General features: G+C 41.1%; 1 protein-coding gene across 4 annotated transcripts in view; it reads right to left on the reverse strand.

Annotated features, from left to right (window-relative positions):
- Positions 1 to 1,760: 1,760 nt before the first annotated feature.
- The window catches only part of LOC116950069 (uncharacterized), a 30,900-nt gene continuing 9,006 nt past the window's right edge, over positions 1,761 to 23,654 (reverse strand). For 2 of the 4 annotated variants that reach the window (XM_076073062.1, XM_076073040.1), the window contains exons 2-8: positions 14,967 to 15,258; positions 12,604 to 12,646; positions 10,416 to 10,518; positions 6,086 to 6,161; positions 5,593 to 5,617; positions 4,347 to 4,403; positions 1,761 to 3,309 (exon numbers count right to left, since the gene is read on the reverse strand). In XM_076073062.1, the coding sequence (XP_075929177.1) occupies positions 4,387 to 4,403; positions 5,593 to 5,617; positions 6,086 to 6,161; positions 10,416 to 10,518; positions 12,604 to 12,646; positions 14,967 to 15,257 (555 nt within the window). In that variant the 5' untranslated portion in view covers position 15,258 and the 3' untranslated portion in view covers positions 1,761 to 3,309; positions 4,347 to 4,386. The other 2 variants (XM_032967803.2, XM_032967531.2) reach the window with 2 other exon arrangements.

Below are 23,654 nucleotides of genomic sequence, written 5' to 3' on the forward strand. Positions count from 1 at the left end.
CGGTGAGTTTTTGGTTTGGTGTGTGATGAAGATTGAGCAAGCTTGAACGTGTGCCGTGGAATGAAAAGGGGTTGAGAAGAAATTGCCTCACGCATTCATCGGCAAATTCAGAATTAAAGACTAAAGCCAGCTGTAACGCGAGAAGACATTGCTGCAACAGCATATTTTGAATATTCTCAACTTACATCCAAAATGTGAACTCAGAAGCTAGGTGAAACATATCCCGCTGCACAGAAAAAGTTGTCATTGCTTTAAAACTGGTTGAACAGGACTTGCTGCGAGCTCTCTCCTCGTGAAAGGACATTCAACCTGAACTCAATTGCGCCAGAAACCTGGTTTCAGGAGGCCCTTTCTTATTTTGTTTTTAGCGATGTTCTTAAAAAAAAGGCCCCTATAGATGCCAAGATAAAGAGCACGTCGATAGTACGCACAATAGCTATTCACGTGTCTAGTTCTCGCCACGAAGGGATATAATATAATTAACTTTGCATTTGACAGCCGGGTGGTGATGTGACATCACAATACTCGGCACACAATTATAATTGTACGAGTTTAAATCATGGTTGGGGTTATCAACCGGCCAGGGTTGAAGAAATAAGCACGGTTTGTTCTATAAAGCGTTAATCGAAACATTGTGTCGTAATACATAATATAGATAAGGTAAAGCACAGCCCACGATAACACGTGAGATGCCTATGTAGGCTGAACAAGGCACTTGGGTAGCATTGAGAAAACATCCAGCAGCATCCCACCTTGTGTGTTGCTACGCCGTGGCAGCCGTACAACCGCTTATTCTTACTCGTGTGACGTAGTTCTGTTCACTCAACAGCGTTATATCCAATTCGTATCCCTCACACATTCATGGCGTTATGTCCAACTCACGTCCTGAAAACACGTGTTATATAGCAGACGATTTAATTTTGCAGCTTTCTCAATCCACTGCTGGATGAAGACCTCCCCACACCATTTTGGTCATGGCAGTTGTCTGACCATACTTCCCAATGCAGGTTGGTTTTAGCAGAGTCCAGGACCAGTTCAGATATTACTGATGTTGGCCAAGGCCAGGAATCGAACTCGGGTCGCTGGATTCACAGCAGTGTCCTGAGCGTAGATGTGGTGACCACCCTTCTGCGCTCTTGTACAATGTGGGGGGGGGGGGGGGGGATTACTGAGGCAACATACATTGTGCGTGTCATTATGCAAGCCCTTTGAACTTGTCCTTCCTGTCAATTGTGTTTATTAAAATATATATAAGGAACGAAACGGTAAGACTTCTCCACAAATCTGGCTGTTGCCTGATGAAGCTGGTTGTAATTACTGGCGAAACGTCGTACTCAGATTGTAAATCTTGTGGCTTGGCTCTCCAACACACCGGTGTGCTGTACTAGTGACGAATTGGCACGTTGTTTACGTGACAATCCTTACTAGTTGGCCGTGTCGGGTGGTGGCGGGTTTTAACGACACATCTATATATTTACGTGCTATAACCCAAAAACCTCTATTATGGAAGATATTGGTCGCGAAAGCCTCCATGTTAAACCACTTATATCTTGTGTTTGAATGGGAACATGTATTGCCTTTCAACATCCATGTCAACCCTCTGTGAATGGCAACAATTGTTGTTACATTGTTACCTAGTATGTGTCCAGAACTTGATTAAAACCTATACTATATCCATATTTGCTTTTTTCCTTAGCAGAGTCCATAAGTTAACACGTGACATTTCACCAGGACATTTCAAAAGAGGCTCCAAGCAAATATGTGTATAACAAATATTTATTGATCCTCGATCATTCACCAATATCCCACCTTAGCAACCATTATATTTTAAACCCACCACACAGCATAACACCACATCTCCTAATGAGAGATTATTACAAATTATTTTTCAGATATTTCCAGTTTGGGTTGGTAGCAGCACGTAAAAAAAAAAAATCTAAATATAAAAATACATACCAGTGCTATACTGACCATTGAGGAAATTTGTCCCCACACAACAAATAGTTCCCTGAAAAAACTGTGACTTTTAACAGTACTAATAAAGCTAAGAATACATTTTACACAGTGAGAAAATCAAATAACCATCTAGTGCTCTGTATCAGTTGCAAAGGAATGTCTTTCAGGACACGACTGGCTCAGGGTGCCATTGCAGCCAATTCTAATCTTCAGGCATATATGTTAAATATTCAGGCATATATGTTAAATATTCAAGCATATATGTTAAATAAAGATATATAATGTTCAGTGCTTTGTCAATCCACTGCTGGATTAACGCTTCCCTAGGCCATGTCAATAATTGGGTTTTTTGGACATTTTATCACACTGGTCCATGCATATGGATGAAGGGGGCCCAGGACAAATTGAGATTTGATTCGCCACCGATGTTAGCTGTGGACGAAGAATAAAACTCAGAAAGAGCCAGGGTTGTAGCGCATTGGTGCAACCTCCTGCCCCACCACTCCCTTTTTTTAAATATTTCACAGGATTTTTTTAAAGTGTCCAATTTAAAATGACTGAATTTTCAATGTATGGCATAACACTGATATAAAACCAACTTGGCATGGTGATGATCTACCAACCTGGGTTAATTGATCAATGAAAAGAAAACCCTAAAATTCATTTTTTTCACAAACACACTTTTTGATGCATATAAAAAAGTACGTTCTTTTGGAATATTGCAAACTAAGAAGTATTGACTGGTCATTATATTAATAAAAACACAAACTAGCTGGAACTAAGTTGCAAGCAAATGCTAATGAAAACGTCATTGCAGAATAGTTGAGAGTGCTCATTCCAAATGTTGAGCTTATAAAACAGCCTATGAATAATTTCCTTACAGTAATTCACATAAGCCCCTGCTAGACCTCAAAAATGAAAACTGCTAAAAACATTAAGTTAAACGTTTATTATTTATGTGGAGGTTAAATTTCACATAGAAACTCAACACGAAGATGTATTAATTAACAAACCTCACACTTAGAAGTGGATTATCAAAAAAGCCCACAAAAATATACAGACGCCGGAATATCCTGAACATAAAATGTTCATTTTGAAATTATGCAGCAATTGCTGATGGATTTGGGTTATTATAAAGCGTGCTTGGTAACTTGATTTTCTAAAAATGTAATTGCTCAGATTGATTGTGTAGATTTGCATTTTTTCAGGTGACCAGTGCTCATCAGCAGAGGTTAATAATACGTTCTATTGCAATCGGCAACAAAGGGAATTGACCATTGTTGCAATGGAAGGGCATTTGGACACAAACACCATGATGCTGGTCCGGCTGCTGAGCACGTTCTTCCTCGGGCCCTGTGTGTTAACAAGAGGAATAAGTCAGAAGAGCAACGGCATAAGATCATTGTCATTCCAATTTTGCAAGAATATTAAGAACCACGAGTTTTCCTGGAGAACGCTACATAGGATGTATGACAGAACACACACGGCCATGGTATGTGATGTATTGTGATGGTTAAAAAAAAACGATTTTCAAAAAGCAGAGGGGCAGTTTTTAAAGAGTTCTGGTCATTAACACAAACAATACCCTCGACGTTTAAAAAAGACATGCGCTGCATAAGCTTGTGAGAAAACATAACATAACTCATCAGCCTAGCACTTGTGTAGAGTAAAAGAAAATTGGTTGACGCAAAGAAGGTTAAACATGTGATTATAAACACACATACACAATGATTGTTGTAAACAGAGATATATGAAGCAAAACTGATATATGTATGATACCTTTCTGGCATAAATACAGGTGTTAAGATGTGCAATGGCATCAAGTCTGCATTAACCACACATACTTGTGGTAAAATATGCATAAAATTTGCTTTGATAATGTATGCACTGTCCTTGAATCTGATTGGCCTACACCAGACAGCCTCAAGCATGGCTTTGTCTCACCAGTACTAACAGGAAAAAGTTTGCTTCGTCAAACTAAAATTACATTTAAGTCCATGAGCCTATAAGCATTATGGGTAAACTTTAATCATCAAGAGGTTGTTTGAGCAGATAAACAAGTAATAGCTTCATTTTCTTAGAGTCTCACCTTTCAACCTCAACACAGTTGAAGTGAAAAGATGTTTAACAAAACGAACCATTTACAATGCATAGAACCAAAATATTAAAAACGAAACATGAGCGAGTCGGAAGTATGGACAATGAAGGAAGAAAATTCTATGATTGCAGACTGAAGCAGCACAATGGAAAAAATATGCAATGTTTCAACATAGAAATTGGTGAAAGGTTGACAGAAGCTGCCGAGTTGTGGAATTAAACGATATATAAGCTACCAATCTTCAAGCTCCCCTTTGGGAGTTACATCGGCCTTGTGGGTAGATGAGAAGCACCTGTAAGATGAGGCCTTGTTTGTGGAGGATTCTTCTTCTTCTAAGGCTTAGGGGCGGCTACAAAAATGAAGAGAACACAAAAGCACCATCAAGATCACCCGTAAGAGCAGTTAATATCATAACAACACACAGCCCAACTATAGACACTTATGTAGCATTTAAAAAAATCCCTTGCCAATATATTGAATTGTTAGTACAGCTTTGGTGGATTGATTAATTAAGAATATTTTAAATCACACACTTTTAAATAACTCGGAAATCATAACAGTTTTAATTATTTACAACACCGATCTCGAAATATCAGTTATGAAATGGTCCACCAGTGTACGCTCATAAATAAACAAATGTGTCCATTCATTGAATAAATATGCCGCCTTCACGTAATTCACCATTACGACTTTTCACATTGAAATAGGGACACAATTTAATTGCAGACTGGTATTTGAAATGGATAGCTCATTTACATTAATAATTAAATTGTCTCAATTCCTTAGCCACAAAATGCTTCAAAATAGTTTTCTGCGGAAGCACACGTCACCATAAAAATGATCCAGCCACCAACTACAATATCTGCTATTTTTACATTTCATAGCATTCAATTATCAGAATCAGAATCTTCAATTAGACTGAAGCAATCTGATGAGCTATGAAGCTCGTTTTCACAGATGTCCAGTATAGTCGGGTCAGTGAGTTAGACCAACAATTTAACATTGCACTTGTACATTAATGTGCATTTCTCAAATCTTTCAGCTGGAAATTACATTAGAAAGTTGTAAAAGTATCTGTAATGTGCAACGCAAGTGCTATGATGTCAATGTTGATGCCTAATATTAGATCCTGACATTTTGGTTCCAAGTAAACCAGTGAACAGGACATACCCATTCATAACAATTTCACACATAAGAGACCGAGTGACTGTATGACGCAACAATCTTGAACAAAATTAGTATTTATTTGAATAATTATTGTGATTCAAATTACGAGCCAATTCTCTTTTTTGCCTGCGTGTTGTAGAATGCAAAACGGTTGCTGGGTTTCCATGAACCAATCTCACAAAATATACCAAGAGGAAATAATCCATTCCTGTACACGATCCTTGCATAAAATGCAAGTGACAGCATCGATTTTTTTTGTATGAATCGTTACATCCGTAGTTTCCCCTCTTTGTGCACAAAGAGGGGTAACTACGAGCCTCTCATTGTTGAGACATCTTCTGCAAATGCGTGCAGCGTGTTTGTAACAATACCTTTTTCCGTTTCTTTTACTTCATTCTGCCGGGAGAACAAAACAACACGCTTTTAAAATGTGACTTCTTCAAAATGGATCACACACGGGTATACATTGGCAGCGGCGATGATATTTTAACTCTGACCCACCAATGCAACACCTGGCCTGAACCTAGAACACTCATCCGTGTAGCGTTGTGTTCATTCTCCCAGTGCTTTTCTTTGCAGTTTCCCAACATATGGACATTTGTGCACATTAAATAGAAGTGGGTCAAGGTAAACGATTTATTATAATGATCAGTGATGAAGTGACACACACACAGCAATGCAAATTAGACAATTATGTTGAAAAAATAATTTTCAACGTGATGGCCAAAATGGTGACTCAACAAATGAAACTTGTAATCGTGCACACTACGACAAACCAATTAACCTAATAAATAAAAGTAAAAAGTTCAACGTGCAATTACTTACGCTGGTGGCGATATATATAACCAAAAAAGAACATCGTACCTTTTTGTTTGTCAGCTGCTTAATTCTTTCTTCATAGTCAGCCTGCATATCAGTCTTCTGCTTCTGGCATTGTGCGCTAGTTGACGGATGGGAAGCAAAGGTGACACAACAGATTAGGTTGAACGTCATGACACTTTATTAATGGTCTTGAGCTATCGACTTTGAAAATGTACGTAAAGTTCTGGAACACATTTTAAACCCGTAGTTGTGCAGCAGAAAGACGTTGAGCAGGGAGAGTGTCTCAACTCCAAAATGAGTTGGGGTTCAGTAGCGTTAGCTTTGACCGTATCTCGCAGCAATGCACTCTGAATGCCTGCTTAGTTGCAGGGATTCTTTTGAGCACAATTACAGCTCTACGCATGAATCAAACTCATTTATGGTTTACAAACTTTTTTTCCCGTTTTTTAGGTCAATCGTAGTTTTTTTTGACTTTTTACTTTCAAATGTAGTTTCGATTTCTGGATATTTTCCAGTTGCAGTTTCTTATTTTTCAGTTCAAGGTAATAATTTATCGTGTTTTTTAAAAGGATTGTTTATTGTAGTCTTTGTTTCAAAAAGTCAAGCTAAGATATATTTATGCTCACATGAGCATGAAGGAGCAGTCCCTTAGTGTTCCTGAGACTTTTAGTGGTCCAGTGTTGATTTTCATTACAATTACTTAACATGGACCTTGGTGTGAGTCCTGTGTTCGAATTGAAACTGAGTTAGGATTGTCAATATGCTATCATGAGGCCTCCTTTGCCAGTACCAAAATATAATAATAGGGGTTTTCCCCTTTTTTCTAGCGATAAAACTGAAACCTTGTGCAAGGAATAATGTTTACATTAACCACAAAACCCCGAGCCCTCACTACTCTGATAGTGCGTTGTCTTTGAACTGTACACCTTTTGGCGTCATCTGGTCGAACACCGTATGAGACTCGGCTCTAACAAAAGCTGTCTCTGGTGTGGACCAATCAGTTTCAAGGACAATGCATAAATGATCAGAGTGTTGTTTTATGTTTGCATTTTGACTGCAAGTATTGTGGTTAATGTAAAATTATTATAGTTTAATTTCAAGTTTTTGGGAACCAAAGTAAAACATTTTTTTCATATAAAGTAAGTGTAATGACGTCCGTCCAATAACTGGATAGAGGTCACTCATGACGGAGTACATAATGTGCTTTAAAACAGCTATGAGGCTTAAACATACAGTATGCTAAGTAGACAATCTATGTATACATTGTACGTATTATTGACATTTTAATATATCCGACAGACATTAAAAAAGACGTTTCAAGTGTTTTGGTTATTGTGCAAGATAAAAGCCAATTTAAGAAAAGCCAATTTAAGAAATTCCCTTTCAGAACTATTCTCCAACATGGAATTGGGCGATAGACCTTGTGTTCATTATGTGAATGATGCCTATCACTCTCAATTCGTTTCATGGCCTTGGACCAGGTAAGTGCCCACTGAGCTACATTACTCTCATTTCATGAAGTGGGCCCATGTCACACTGAGCACTAAGAGTTTACTTGTAAAGCCAATGCCACAGACTGACCCAGCTAGGGCCTTCGGTCAAGCATGGACAGAATACGGGCAATGGAATATATATATAGTCTTTGCACGGCTGTCATGAGTGACCATAATTATGGGAGTAGAGTAATTGTATTTTTTGGCATTGCATTGGGGGAAGTTACAGTCAGGTTTGGAAAGTATGGTTACATTTTATTATTGAATGACGTTTAGGCTCACAAAAATAAGGTATGCAGTGTAAATGTTATTTTAAGTACGATAGATTACGGTTTGGAATGGGTTAGAGTTAAAATGTTCAGTTTGGACTATATCTTTCAAATAATAATAATAATGTCAATTATATACTGAGGAAAACTTCACTTAGTCTCAAAAGTCTTTTTCAGGAGGATCCTGCATTGGGACGTTTGACCAATACCATTAGTGTTCAGCATGTAGGAGGGAACCAGAGTACCCGGAGAATCCCCACATATACACACAAGGGGGTAACACTCAATACTTCCAACTCCTTGCCGTGTTGCAACCCCACAGCTACAACAGCTGCCAAACACCGTTGGCCACCCATACAAATACAATCAAAGGTCAACGCTGCTTATCTTCTGACACCCAACTAGAATTCGTAAATGCATGGTGATTTGGTTGTCGATATCATTGGCCATAAGAAGTCATAGATGGCTTGATTATCTGGTTGTAGCTGTCAATCGTAAGTGCTGTCACAAGGGTTTTAACATTCACGTGACAGTAGCTGGTCGACTTTGGTGACTGTCCATTGGTTACGAGGGTGGCACAGTGCGGAATGAACCGATCGGACAACATGCACAATTGGCACCCAACACTAACCACGTGCTCAAGTTACACCAGCGCTGTCACAAGCATGCTGATCTCCATGTAAACTAGCCCATTCATCAAATTCGGATATGGTAAAAAACACACACGTGTAACTGGGAACATGGCTTTTAGGGTCAAGCTGGGAACATTAGCCACAATAGCACACCACTGTGAACCGCTGACATTACTCTAGCGTGCCATTCACAAGATTTGCTTTGCAGCCATAACAATGTACAGTGCACCTGTAATATAATTACTCCTTTTGTCACCATCAGCAGCAAAGTGCAGAAAAAGCTTTTTAAAAAATCGCACCAAAGTGTGGCAAAAATGAAGAGAAATTATGGATGAAATTTTCATATAAATAGCTGATGCAATGCAACTGGTTAATATGACCTCATCCTAAGAATCAGAATCTTTATTTAGACGGGAAGATTCCTATGAGATATGAAGCTCTTTTTCACAGATGTTCAGTAGGGGCGAATAAGAAAATTACAATAACAGACAATACAAAAACAGGAGTGCAAAGTAGAGAAAGCTTAGCAAGTCAATAAATATAAAGTATGTAAGTACAAATTGCATAGTACATACATTTAAGATTGGCTGCATTTTTCATGTCAATTCCACATCATGCATTGTAACATTTTACAGATTATACTTGTTATATATTCAGCAAAGTACAGCTATAGTTATCAGGAGTACAGGATTCACCCTCCCTGGAAATGATCTGACTCGTCTAAATTCAGAGTCTGGATTTCATCCAGAAGTTAACTTTTGTTTGTTAACTGCTCGAGTGGTTGCAAGGGTCACGCTAACCCATCGCACGCAATGCCACGCAACGCGTAATGAAACTAACAACCACACGCAATTTCAGCATGAATTGTGAGCTTTACAATTGATGTTATGCAATTTATTTCACCACGTTATGTTAGGGAAATGGATTTCTAACGTAATGTTATATTGGTAGCTTCTTTTAAAAAGTGTTGCACTAATACTGGAAAACTAATTTTATTTTACCAGGTAAGGCCCACTGAACTATACAGCTCTTAAGCAACCTGGCCACAAGTTATAGCTCAACAAAGAGGCTCATCATGTGGAAATTTATAGCAGCCAAATACTCTAAGTGCATGTTTCTAAATGTGGAGGCATAAACGAGAGGACCCGGAAAAAAAATCCACGTGACGACAGGGAGAACATGAAAACTCCAATATACAGGTGTCAGGGTCGGGATGGCATTGTTGCTTTTCACAATGCCATACGAAAGAAGAAGGGTCGGGATCGAACCCACGACCTGTGTACCAGGCAAGGTAGTTAACATCTCACCACGTAGTGTTCCAGAACAATAGCACATGATATTTACACCAGACGACATCAAGACAGCTATATTACTGCAGTCTTAACAGTTTGCTTGTTTTAATAACTAGATGCCCATTTAATGGGTGCACAAAGGAATCGGAGTTGTCAGTCTTTTGCATTATGCAATTTACCGGTGAATACCATTAGATGAAATGGAAAGAATGCCAAAAGCTGCCCATCCCTTTTTGTGTAATGTTGAAAGAATGAGGGACTCAACAACCGATAAACCCACCAGACTGCTTTTCATGTTGCCACATCACCAAGAAATATCACGTGACTAGCTTGAAACCTGTTTTATTTTGCACATATTAAGTGTACCATTTAACCAAAGATGTTAACTCTGAAGATAATAGACCACTTAAGGTTTAAAAAAAAAAAGGGAATACGTGAAAATGTAATTATTTTGCTATAACCTCCACCAACACAGAGGTGACCAACTCAGGCCATCATCCCTCGAGGGTCTATAAAATAGGCACCAATAATAGGTTTGCTTTCAACAGATGAATCTCCGCAAAAGAAATGGCCACCACTCACAAATAGCTGCCAATGGAGACAAAACAACACTGATGCTCATTTGAGACTCGAGTTCTCAACCAGGGCTAGTGCCAAGTGAAATTTCTAACACGGAGAGCACTTACTTCTCTTGTTGGATGGTACTTATCTGGGCACCACAGTCCTTCTTAGCAGCGTCAAGGTCAGCCTCCACCTTGTTCTTTTCTGCCTCCAGGGCAGTAGTATGCTCTGTAGGACAGCACCCAGAAACACACAAATACAACGAGCACACAAACATGCGCGGGGCATGAAGATACATTCAAGTGAATTCAACACCTAGGCTTTCGCGTCTAATGTTACGATTTATTTTTTGGGTAGATAACGTAAGTAAAATGTATTTAGTAAAAACCCTCCTCCACCCGACACAGCCAATCAATAGAGTTGCCACGCAAGACCCGGAAAAACATCCACACAACCACGGGGAGAAGATACAAACTCCAAATATACAGCAGGCGTCAGGGTCGGAATCGAACCCACGACCTCCTGCATACCAGGCGAGGTAGTTAACATTTTGCCACCGTGACGCCCCACTTGGCTGGTTGGCGTCTAAAGTGTCCATCAGTTGTTCCTCATGATCGTCATTAATAATTTATATAAATAAATAAATATATTATTAGCCGTGTAATTATTTTAATGAGTTGTCTGCATTATTGAATAAAGGAATGTATTGTTCATATGTCGTGGTAATACTGTTAAAAACATAACATTAATGAATGATAATTTACCCTTTCCTCCACAGCTCAGGATGACCATTAACACAGAATAGGTAGATGGAGGTCATTTAATTTCATAAGTGTTTCCTGTTAGGATGTTCTGACAGGGTGGGTTTTCATTAATTGCATAAATGATTGCTCTTTTGACCTAAGCAAATACAATCTGAAGGGTACACACAGCTTTAATAATGGGTACGATTTGCTTTTAGCCTGCTGGATTTCAAGTCGTAGAAGTCAAATCGACGTTAAGTAAATCAAACAGCTGAGTAAATATCAAGGAGCACACGTATGCCCTGGGTGCAGCTTTTGTGAAAGGAAAGGATGACATTAACCGGAACTAATGTCCACGTATTGTCTTTTTAACAAAGGCATATACTGTTCCAGGCCATATGCAATGTGTGTGCAGCCTTCTGACCATTGCTTCTCTTAAGAAGTTTTTAGGCTTTTAAAGCTTCATAAACAATTCTACCGAGTCATGGCAGTTGACGTTTTCCAGAGATTGTATGTTAACGTGTTTTAGTGTCCCGAATTCCTTAACGGAGTTTCTACATGAGCTGGAGTGCATAAACCCTCACTTATATTAGCCGCAGGAAACTTTTGATTCCCGCTCACAGCCAACACCAGTGACGATTATCTGAACCAGTCCTGGGCCTCCCCTAGGTCTAATCAGCCTCAAATGAGTACCTGGTGCACAATGTGTAAACATCGCCACTGGGGAGACAAAGGCCCCTGGGCGTGGTGCTGGCCACCCACCCCCTTGTGTGCCGTGCCGACCTTCTTAGGTGCTCGCTAACAGCACTTGCCCCAACTGTCTGTTCAGGTTATACGGGAGGTCTTTATTTTTGTGTTAACAGATAATTTATTTTTATACAACAGATTTGATAAAGCTCATTAATAACCCTCACATCTTTTATTTTGCCAGCCCTCACTCTTGTGTGCATTGTTATAAATGTACCCATTCCAAGCTTCATTATTCACATTTATAAATTATCCTTGACACTGTGGGCATAGGCTACCTGTATCCTGTTTTAGATCAATTATTCACTTGCATACTCATAACCCTCCTACTAATTTTCCTCTCCTCTACGACTGTTGCTGCTGTTTGGAACTCCCTCTGTCTGGCTTTCCACACGTATGCCTAAACTCTTGCTTTAAAGTTCAGGCTAAAGACCATCCTATTTTCTTCTGCCTAAGACTGACAATTTCCATCTACCAAATGGCAAAATCAGTACAGAAATCACCTTCTCCAACACTCTCCTGTCACAAAATGTCACCCTTTGCATGACCAATTAAGAATTTTCCCCATGACTTTAAAATGCACGTCTTGCTCTTTGCTTAACGTCTTGGGATCCAGTCCCATTCAGACACTTTACATTTTAAGTTGTGATTATAATTCATCACGTTAATTTATATTTTTAAAAATATGCCGCCCTTTTGATGGATTATATTAAAATAGATATATGGCAGAATATGAGCCAAGTAAATTCCTATCATAAAGAATTTGACTGGAAGTACAATGAGGCCACTTCATTAATATAGCCGCTCTGTCCAATGATCTTACCCTTCAACTTGTCCAGTTCTGCAACCTGTTCCTTTTGCTTGCTCTGAAAGACAAAAAAAACGTAAGGAAAACATTAAACTGTGACATATTCCCCTCCCTGCACCTGCTCTGATGATTTCGGTGTGCCTGATACCGCCGATGCACCTGCAACTACCGCCCGTAACGTCAGAATGTTCATCTAAACCCGTCAATGTATGACGTGAGGGAGGGAGTGGAATAAAAATATTTTATATATAAAAAATAAACCCGTGACATATCGACTTAAGCACCGCGGTGATATTTACCGCAAAGCTTAATTGTGTAACCTCTGGACAAAGGTTTAAAACTACTTAAGACCACATTGAAATAAAAAGATGAGAAACGCTTATTAAACACAAACACCATTTCGGAGTTGGCAAAAGACGACTTCAGTGCAAAAATAATGCCCCCCCCCCCCCCACATAATCGCTGAAAATCTTTCCCCACTGTGCAATCAGTTTCCATCGGTGGGACGTGATGTCATCTGAAAATCTTTCCCCACTGTGCAATCAGTTTTCATCGGTGGGACGTGATGTCACGTGATGTCATCTGAAAACTGGGTAAACCTGAAGACAGAGCCAGGCTGGAGCTCAGGGGTGACAACACAATTCCACATGGTTTGTGATCCTCCTCCCTTCACATGGCAAAATGCAGGTGTCCGCTTGTGGAGCAGGGTTGGCATGGCGCCAAGGCCTCACCGTGGTGTGTTTGCCGCTTGTTTCAGAGGCTCGCAGTTCGAATCCAGCGGCCGCCCCTATCAAGTTTCATTTATTTAGGTATAGCCCTGTGAGCCATGCGGCTCTTGAGTCGGGTGCAACCGCAACAAACAAAATATGAACACAGAACATCTTAAAGCGACGACGACGCGCAACAGAAACATCCTGTTCATAATAAAGGTTTTTGGGTTAGATCGCGTTTATTTATAAATGTGTCGTAACCCTCCACCACCCGACACGGCCAATCAGCAAAAAAAAAAGTGTCACGTTGACAAAAGACAAATAATTCACTACTTCAGCCCACCGGTGTGTTGAAGAGTTAATCCACATTTACAGTTTGAGTACGATGTTTCGCTGGTAAATACTTCCAGCATCATCGGGCAAACTGTAAATGTGGATTAACTCTTCAACACACCGGTGGGCTGAAGTAGTGAATTATTTGTCTTTTGTCAACGTGACACTTTTTTTTTTGCTGATTGGCCGTGTCGGGTGGTGGAGGGTTACGACACATTTATAAATAAACGCGATCTAACCCAAAAACCTTTATTATGAATAATATTGGTCGCGAAAGCCTACGTGTTAAACAGAAACATCCTGGATAAACCAGCAAATCTTCCATAAAAAAAATGACAAAAAAATATCGATACTGTGAGTGCATTAACTGTGAAAATACTCGGTGGATGTAAAAAAGATCCCGCGATGTAATTTACAAGAGCAGGCCATTGTGTGCCGGCATAATGGTAAAAATGTTTAAAATTTTAAAAAATACCTGCAAAGAACTTCATTGATTTACAGGAAAATGCCCCTTCTCTTGTTGGCAGATCCTAATCAACATGAAAGTAACTATATATGCATTACTAATATAACACTATTAATGGCACTTGCTACGTTCGCAATGGGCTACCTTTTTTTACTTCACCCTTGCACACATAGTGATAGTGATGAAATCACTCTTTGATGTACCCGATGGCCTGCTGGAATTTGATCATGCTTACACATGTTTCCCAAACGTTGTTTCTCAATAGCGGTCCCTCGTCAGCAGCTAAACAACATTTCTCAAAATCTTGAGAGAGAAACAACCTTAGCATCACCAATTCAGGAAAAACTGTCCACTCAACTCAAAGCCGTGCTGCACCTGTTTTGACCAGGATCTTGTTCATGCTGCACATTACATTCACCACAAAATGTAGCCAATGCAGTCTCACACGCTTTAGGAGTCCACTCAGAGCACATTCCTCAGCCATTGTAGATGCAAGACAAAGATCCCCCTCATATTGCAGCCTTAACTTATGGTTGGGGCAAGTTCTGTTAGCGAGCGGCTATGAAGGCCAACGTGGTACACGAGAGGGAGTGTGTGACCAGCACCACGCCTGCCCGCCCATCTTTGTCACCCCAGTGGGAATGTTTACACACTGCACCAGGCACTCATTTGAGGATGAGTCGACTTAGGTGAGAGCCAGGACAGTTTCAGATAATCGTCACCGGTCTTGGCAGTGAGCGGGAATCGAACTCGGGTCATTGGGTTATCAGTGTGCGGTGCGTCAACTGGCACACCACAGCTGCCCACAAACACACACACACATATGTAGTACACACGAGGGTGGAGGGGGGGGGTAAATGAGAACCTACCATCTCATCTATGTTGGACTGCAGGTTGCTCTGGCATATGGAGAGGTCGTTGGAGGTTTGCTTGACCTTGCTCTGATCATCTAGGGAGCGGCTCTTGAGGCCCTGCGCCTCGTCCTCGAGTTTGGTGACCGTCTGCTCGGCACGCTCCTGCAGTAGCGTCACCAGCTCGAGCTGGTCTTGCAGCTCGGAGACGCGCGACTCGGCCCACAGGTAGCAGACGCCCACGCCGAGCAGCAGCACGGCCAGCAGCCCGGTCAGCGCCGGCGAAGCAAGTGTCCCTCGCATGTTCATGCTGCGACAAACAACGCAGCGGCGGTCGTTAACTCAGGGCGCCACTGAATCGCGGCGCGATACTTCACTGTTTGTTATTCATTCACTTTGTATTCCACCCCCCCGCCCCCCGCTCCCTCCATAAAGGTTTGATCCCACTTGTACGATCCGTGTCAGTTTCACGAGACGGAGCATTCATTAGGAGCTGCTTCCAAATTGAGATTCATTCTTACGCAAGGGGAAGCACATTTTCATTCAGGAAAGTGCCCGTGAAAGCAAATTAAACTTTGGGGGAAGCACATCTGCTGCAGATGAATGTTAGTGGCATGGTAGTCTGATTTAAATGTATTTATTTATTCTCAAGAGGAGAGATTTTTGCCAAACTGACCGAAAATAACTAAGGGGCCGTCCATAAATGACGTCACGCACCTGGGGGGGGGGGGGGTCAGACATTTGTGACGATGTGTGCCGAGGGGGGGAGGTTTAGAAATGTGACGTCACATCAAAATGCGCAACTTTAAATAAATATAGACAACACGTTCTACTTAATGACAATAGTTGAAAGCGATTTGAAGCTTTAAACTATTGTCATTTTTGGGGGGGGGGGGGGCAGAGCTTTGTGACGTCATATTTGAGGGGGGGGGGTCTGACTTTTTATGACGCCGTGACTGGGGGGGGTCAAAAATCGTCCAAAATCACGTGACGTCATTTATGGACGGCCCCTAATTTAATGCGATAGATTGTTTATTCTTTAGTAAGACCGTTAAGTCACTATAGCTATGAAATCAGTTTAATCACGGGTGGCTATCCAGATTCAAGCACAGAACTGCAGCGGTCCTGGTTAATTATTATGATCCTTGTACCACTCAGCCATATCGAAATGTTCTTCATTTAACCGAGTAAGCCATGAACAAGGTGACATTTAATTCGTAAGGGAAAACTCATGGTAAATACAAGGGGAGCAATATACACTCTACAGGAAACTGTACTGTAATATACGAGTAATTGACAAAACTGAGCTTTGGACTATGAGATAAGTAAATAATGACCTCCTCCCATAGTGCAGTGCACTAACCACTGCGGTGGTGGAGTAGTCGGTGCACACCGCTATGAACCCAGAGCCCTGAGGTAGAAGATTCCTAGTCAATGCTAACATCAGTGGCGAGTGATAAATGAACCGGTCCTCGACATCCAAACCCTTTGAGTAACCCTTACTGACCATCGTTGTGAAGTATGGTCAAACAACTCCATGAACTATATGGTGTGGGGCAGCTTTTGTCTAGCAGTGTAACACAGAGCTGTAAATGTAAGGTGATTGTTACTTTCAGCTTTCTAACGAGAAATGACAGAAGGCTGAATGTGGCACAATAATAGGCGGGTCTGCACCTACAACTCGTAAAGTCTGAAAAACTATTTTTTTGTTTATTTGGACGCCCAACCATTACAACGCAGAGGCTTATTTATTTTTACTTATAGGGCAGGCTCAGCTTAATGTTCCATAAAAAAATACAATTACAGCCCCCTCTCATTCCCAGCATGCATGTCAGTCCACTGCTGTATGAAAGCCTCCCCTCACCCCGTGTAGGCCTTAGGGGTTGTCTGATCACGCATTCGCGCTGGTCAGTGCGGGTTAAAGGACTGGATATCACCTGCCGCTGACATTAACCACGGCCTCAAATTTTACTCAGTTTACCGGGTTAACAGCAGAGTATGCCAACCACTGTGCCACCGCTCCACCTCCTGATGTTCTACAATGCTTTCAATAATATTGTGTCCACATTACGTTCCTGCTCGCAATCCCTACGCGAGTGGGGCAGTGAGCCAAAGTTTCTCACCTTCCCTAAACCCAGGGGCACTGAGTTCGGGCTTCGGTCTGCGGTCCCTTCTCTTGTTACAGCTCGTGCTTATTACCAGGCTCTTGTCAAAACAAACACTTTTGACCACATTTATATATATAATTCCTATCAGTGAACCAAGTATTTCACCTCCCATACATTCAAACTGGAGTGCATATGCCGCATCCCACCCTGCCTGCTGCAGTGGAAGGTGGAAGAGCTCAGGCCAAATACAAGTTAGGAACGCATCAAGCCTACGACCTTCAGGTGAAAATATTTTGGGATAACTAAAATCCTTAGTTAAGATTTAAATTGGAACTCTCGCAGAGGGCAGTACATCAGCGCCTGGAAGATGACAACAAGGCACTACCATCGGAGTCTCTTCAATCTGACACTCATGCCACATACACGTCTGTAAAACCAATTCTATTCAGCTCTTAACGGTGATCGAACTGAGACTCATGCACTTGGCAAGGCTGACTCTGCTGATGAGAATATATATCAAAGCTTGTCCAGAGTTTGCTTGCCTTAAAACAATGCTGCTGAAATTATGCACTCCGAGAGGGCCTGCAGCTGACGGGTTAAGAAATTGTTTTGATATGGAGACGGATATGTGAAGGCGAAAATGTTTGCTTGTTTGCTTTGTCACGTATATTCTCCACAACCGCTGTTAATGATTACTTAGAAACTAATAAGCTGGCCGCACTTGAAACCTGACTGAATGGCGGGTGACTGCCTGGATAGAAACAATGAACTTGGTGGGGCTCAGCTAAGTGAACATGAGCACGTGACCCCTGAGGCACTCTGCCACCTCACTGCCCACCATTTTGTGCTCGGACGATATCAATGGCTGTGGCAGCCTGTCACTCGTCGACATTAGGAATTGGTTTACACATTTCAACCCGGTTCTTTCGGTAAAGTCACGTAGAATGAGAATAAAATAATAAAATAAAACAATAAAAATCTCACGACGTTTTACTTTATTATTTTGTTCTCATTCTACGTGACTTTACCGAAAGAACCAAAGAAGATGAATCCGTGCAGTCACGAAAGCTTTAAATCGAAACATTTCAACCCATTTACAACATGCATGTACAGAGTGTACATCATCAGCCATGATTACTCCACTGCTGAATGAAGGCCCCGCAAAGTTTCCACCACCATCTGTAATAATCCCATAATGTAATAATCTACCCAACACTTGCACAGGATCTGGTTTAATTGATCCATCTCTTCAGTGCACGACCTCTCGAACGCGATCCATTCCTTGGCTACAAATCTGTGACTATTCTTGAACATCGGGTGCATGTGCTGTCCAATCTACTTACTTTTCTTCACAGTTTGCACCATGTTTTTAGACGACATGTCTTGTCTAAGCCACGTGTTCCAGTGCCTCAATGTAACTTTTAAGCAGGTATATATTTGCATGCTTCGTTGCGTGCCATTCAGTGTGCAAAGAAGCAGGATTTTTTTGGTTTGTTAAAGTGTGCGTGGATCTTGAAATTATTTCTGCAGACAGTAAATGTAACATGACTTATGATATATCTTTTCCAAGAGGTTAAGCTCAGTTTAAAAGCTCTCAGATACATCGGGATACCTTCGGCAATCATTAGTCATGCGTATGATGTGTAAGGGCTTAATTTGCATTGCCATGGAGACTATAGGCAAAAGTGGGAGATGCACCACAGTGAGTTGCAATGTCTAGAGGCTGTGAAAGCCTCGCTAAAAAAAATCACGGGCGATTAACCCTGATACAGGCTGGAGGCATTGGCTGTTACCAAAAATCAAACGCCAATTGAACATTCACCATTGCGGTAGCAGGCCCTTTATACCATTACCGCAATGAGAGGCATGAAACAAACATGTCTAAGCATATAAGCAGACCCTCATGAGAATTCGTTTTAAGACTTAAATGAGAATTGCTCATGGGTAACTTGCAAAACGCATTAACTACATTAAAAAATATATACAAAAACTCATAATTAAAAAAAATATACAAAAACTCAGTGTTGAAGCTACATTGATAGACACATGTACCCTTACAAACATTAAAATATATTGTCAAGTTATATCTCAATAATAATAAAATATACTTTAAAGTAACCACTGTGGTTGCCACCACCATCTTATCAACAATGTTGTTTGCCAAGGAGTAATTTTATCCATTTAATAATCATCAACATCAACTGCATTGAATTTTATTCTTACGGTTTAGTACTTTCCATGGCCTGGTCAAACATCAATTCATCTGCATATAGAAATGTCCTCCATTGTGAAGCTGATTTACGTAGTTTACCGATATATTAATATACAGTTGACAACATATTTACAACACGCAGTTTTGTTTGCATAATACAACCGTTCTAACCAAAACATTTGAGAATAAACGACCCCCTTGGGATGGATTATACTCTGCAACAGTTTGCAAACGACAATTTTCACTATTGTAATAAAATGTTGCACGAAACTGGTTTAATTTCCTCTGTGAAAATTTGCCCAGTTTGGACCACGTAAAATTGACTACCTAGGAGTCATTATATTGTACGACATGCTACAGCCCTAGATTTTTGCGAAAATATCATTTTATAACACATTTTGATCACGGTTCAGTTTAACCTATATACTCTTTGGGTCTTTCGGTAAAGTCACGTAAATAGAAACATAACAATAAAAATCAGGCCTGCTGTATTTTTTCCCCTGACGGCGATTGCCTGTGTTGCGATAGAAACGTCGTGATTTTTTTTTATAATTTTTCTTCTATCCACGTGACTTTACCGAAAGACCCAAAGAGTATGAATTCCTGCAGTCACGAACGTTTTAAGTCAAGATTTAACGTATATGTTAAAGTTAGATGCAATACGGTTATTGTAAACGCCTGTGAATTTGGGATTGGTTGTATGTATACAATTTAATATCCCAGTTTATGCACAAGACTTTAAAATATATGCAATAATACATTACCGTATTTGAGCCATTGGTAACGTTGGCTCCTTCAGACTTTATATCCTTGGCAAACAAATACAAAATCTACCGCACCTAAGCCTTGGTTAGAATAGCAGCATCAATGGTTTAGAATCTGCCATAAATGTGTGAGAGTGGTGTGTGTGGCATGTCCATACCGTGACAAAGAAGAAGAGCAGTGGTTGTGTGTATGTTTCCAGTCAACCTTTGCAGGAAGAACATTCCCCCCACCCTCTTACGCAAATAGAATGTCCCGAGGGCTGAACCGATACTCGTGCAACCTGAATGTCTTCTGTGCGACAAGACAGATGCTTGTCTTTTGGTTAACACCAGAGTTAAACCTAGGTTTTCAATTCATATGGACACATTTATATATTTTCAGTGTTAAAAGTGATGCCTCTTAGAGACAAGAGAGGATTAAAATAATTTAAGTTGGGGAAAAAAAGCATTTGTATCCAATCCCTGGTTTACACGCACCAAGCCCAATATTTAAATATAAGTTGTTTGCCAGGTTGGATCAGTTAAAAACCGGTTTCTCTCCACCTGAGTAAAGGCTGTCTTCTTCAGTTGGCACGTTTGCACTTATTTAATATGCTTCGTTTAACAATTTTGCGCGAAATAAATGTCACTCATGTCAATACATTTGTTAAATTCATTTTAAACGTGGCATACACCCTTTTCAGCTTTTGATGTTAGGGGCCGTCCATAAATGACGTCACGCGATTTTTGACCCCCCCCCACAAGTCACACGACGTCACAAAAGGTCAGACCCCACCCCTCAAACATGACGTCACAAAGCTCTGCCCCCACCCCCCTCCCCCAAAATTTTTAACATGCTTCAAGTCGCTTTAAACTATTGTCATTGTAGTGCGTATTTAATGTGGCGCTGCACTCTGATGTTGTAAGAGAACACATTTATTAAAAAGTCTATTTAATTGAGTAGAACGTGTTCTCTATATTTATTTAATGTTGCGCATTTTGATGTGACGTCACATTTCTCAAACCCCCCCTTCCCTCGTCACACATCGTCGCAAATGTCTGACCACCCCCCACCCCCCCTAGGTGCGTGACGTCAATTATGGACGGCCCCTAATTGCAGACATTCTTTAATGACATTCCTTTGGCTTGAATACCCAGCACAATAATTACCATCTCAGTGGAATGTCCACCACAGGGCTGTCGATGGCGGGAAGTGATAATCCAATTGTTCATTGGAACAAGGACTCAGTGGCTTTTTGACAGTAATAGTAAAATGCAAGTGAGATACTGTATTTATTAATTGCTTCTACTTTTGTAAATAACAAGAGTATTCCCACGGCATATTTAGCCACAGATCCACAAATTACTTGAAACTTACGGAGGCTTTCCTAGTTAAATCATTATTATACTTATCTGAAGATTGTACCGATGACAGCTTGTGCGGTGGTACACTTTGTTATTAATGCAGTCAGTTATTACTCGACTGCATTTGTAAATTATTGTTTTTAACCTTTGGATGATTTCCCCCCCCCCCCCCAAGTATTCACTAGAAACATTAGGGGCCGTCCATAAATGACGTCACGCGATTTTGGACGATTTTTTGACCCCCCCCCCCCTTCGTCACACGGCGTCACAAAAAGTCAGACCCCCCTCAAATATGACGTCAAAAAGCTCTGCCCCCCCCAAACATAAAACATGCTTCAAATCGCTTTAAACTATTGTCACTGTAGTGCGTATTTAATGTGGCGCTGCACTCTGATGTTGTAGGAGAAATCATTTACTAAAAAGTCTATTTAATTAAGTAGACCGTGTTGTCTATATTTATTTAAAGTTGCGCATTTTGATGTGACGTCACATTTCTCAAACCCCCCCCTTCGTCACACATCGTCACAAATGTCTGACCCCCCCCCCAGGTGCGTGACGTCATTTATGGACGGCCCCACAGGGAAATTGAGTTTTCAGGTCCATACGGCGTACAGTCATTTCAATATGGCAATTTTTTGTTTTTGTCCATTTGTTTGTGTTTCCCCCTTTTAATGGGACTTCGTAGGATGAACGTTGATATTAAGGGAACGGGGTGACCAATAAGGTATGTAATAAGGTAGGCACTCATATTATTTGTCTCTTTCGGTAAAGTCACGTAGATAGAAAACAACGAAATGAAAAACAAAAAAACTCACCACGTTTCGATCGCAACACAAGCGCGGTCGCCTGAATTCCTGCAGTCACGAAAGTTTAAAATCAAAATTTAAGGTAGGCACTGATGAGGCTTGACAGGTATATAGAAGGGGGGGGGGGCACAGGCGGTGCATCGGCCAGTCATCTCAGTCAGTCAAACCCATGGCACCTGCTGGATCTGTCCTGTGACCTCTTATCAGCGGGCGTTCGACACTTCACGTGGCCGTCACGTGCACATAGCCATGGCACAAGCGCCGTGGTGAATGACGAAAGATAAGAATAGGTTTTACTCGTTTTTGGCAATAACACAGGGTAGTGTTACGATGTTCAAACACGTGTAAACAAACATGCTCTGATAATTATATACGCGGTGTATTTGAAACTGAGTGGCCTACACCAAAGACAGCCTATTGCTTTTTGATCTTTTTTAAATCATTTCTGGATACTGGCAAAAAGGTCCCATAGATACGTGGTGGAGAATGATGGAGGGTTTTTTTTGCGTTAGATCGCATACATATAAATGTGTCGTATATTGGTCACGAAAGCCTACGTGTAAAAACTGGTGAATGATATTTCAGAGCAGTGTGTGTCTGAGTGGGGAGCGGTGGCACAGTGGGGTTCTTTTTTTAGTGTACCACAATCTCATTGATCACATTACTGCAGAGGGACACAATGGGGCCGTGATTGGCTGGCAGAAAGTCTTTAACACAGTTTACAAATTTACAGCTCCCAATACCAAGCAAGCCACTTCCCGAGTCTCAGCAATGGGCTGGAAATCGGCACCAATGCACAAGGGCTTTGGTTCTTTTACAAACGTAAATTTATCGGCGGCAACAAAAAACAAATACAAATAATAACACTCCCCAAACCATTTACAGCATGAACGCGATATCAAGCTCACGTCACACTTTTAAAGGTTCACAGTGGCTAACGCGCTGCGCTCCGAAACCGGCGACCCGAGTTGGATTCCCCGTTGATGGTCGACACCAGTGACGATTATCTGAACCGGTCCTGGGTCTCCCCTAGGTCGACTCCGTTTCAAATTAGTACCTGGTGCGGTGTGCAAACATTGCCACGAGGGAGGAAAATACGGTCGAACGTGGTGCTGGCCACCCACCCCTCCGTGTGTGCCGTGTCGGCGTCGCTGATAAAGGACAACAGTTTGTTAAGGCTATAGTAGGGGATCTTTTTCGGTTTCAAAGCAGTGTGTACGTGATGTATGAGAGCAGTGTGTGTGTCTGGAGTAATGTTTGAGAGCAGTATATATTTGATGTATGAGAGTGGAGCGTGTGTGAGTGACGTTTGAGAGCAGTGTGAGTGATGTTTGAGAGTGGGGTGTGTGTCTGTGAGTGACGTGTTACCAAATGTGCAAAATGTATTATTATTCCTAAGTACATGTACGGCTATTTTGTCAATCCACTGCTGCATGATGGCCTCCCAACAAAGTACAGGTAATATGGCCTCC

This window comes from Petromyzon marinus, chromosome 1, assembly GCF_048934315.1.
Source record: "Petromyzon marinus isolate PM22_M1 ecotype Great Lakes invasive population chromosome 1, UKy_Petmar_22M1.pri1.0, whole genome shotgun sequence".
NCBI classification, from domain to species: Eukaryota; Metazoa; Chordata; class Hyperoartia; order Petromyzontiformes; family Petromyzontidae; genus Petromyzon; species Petromyzon marinus.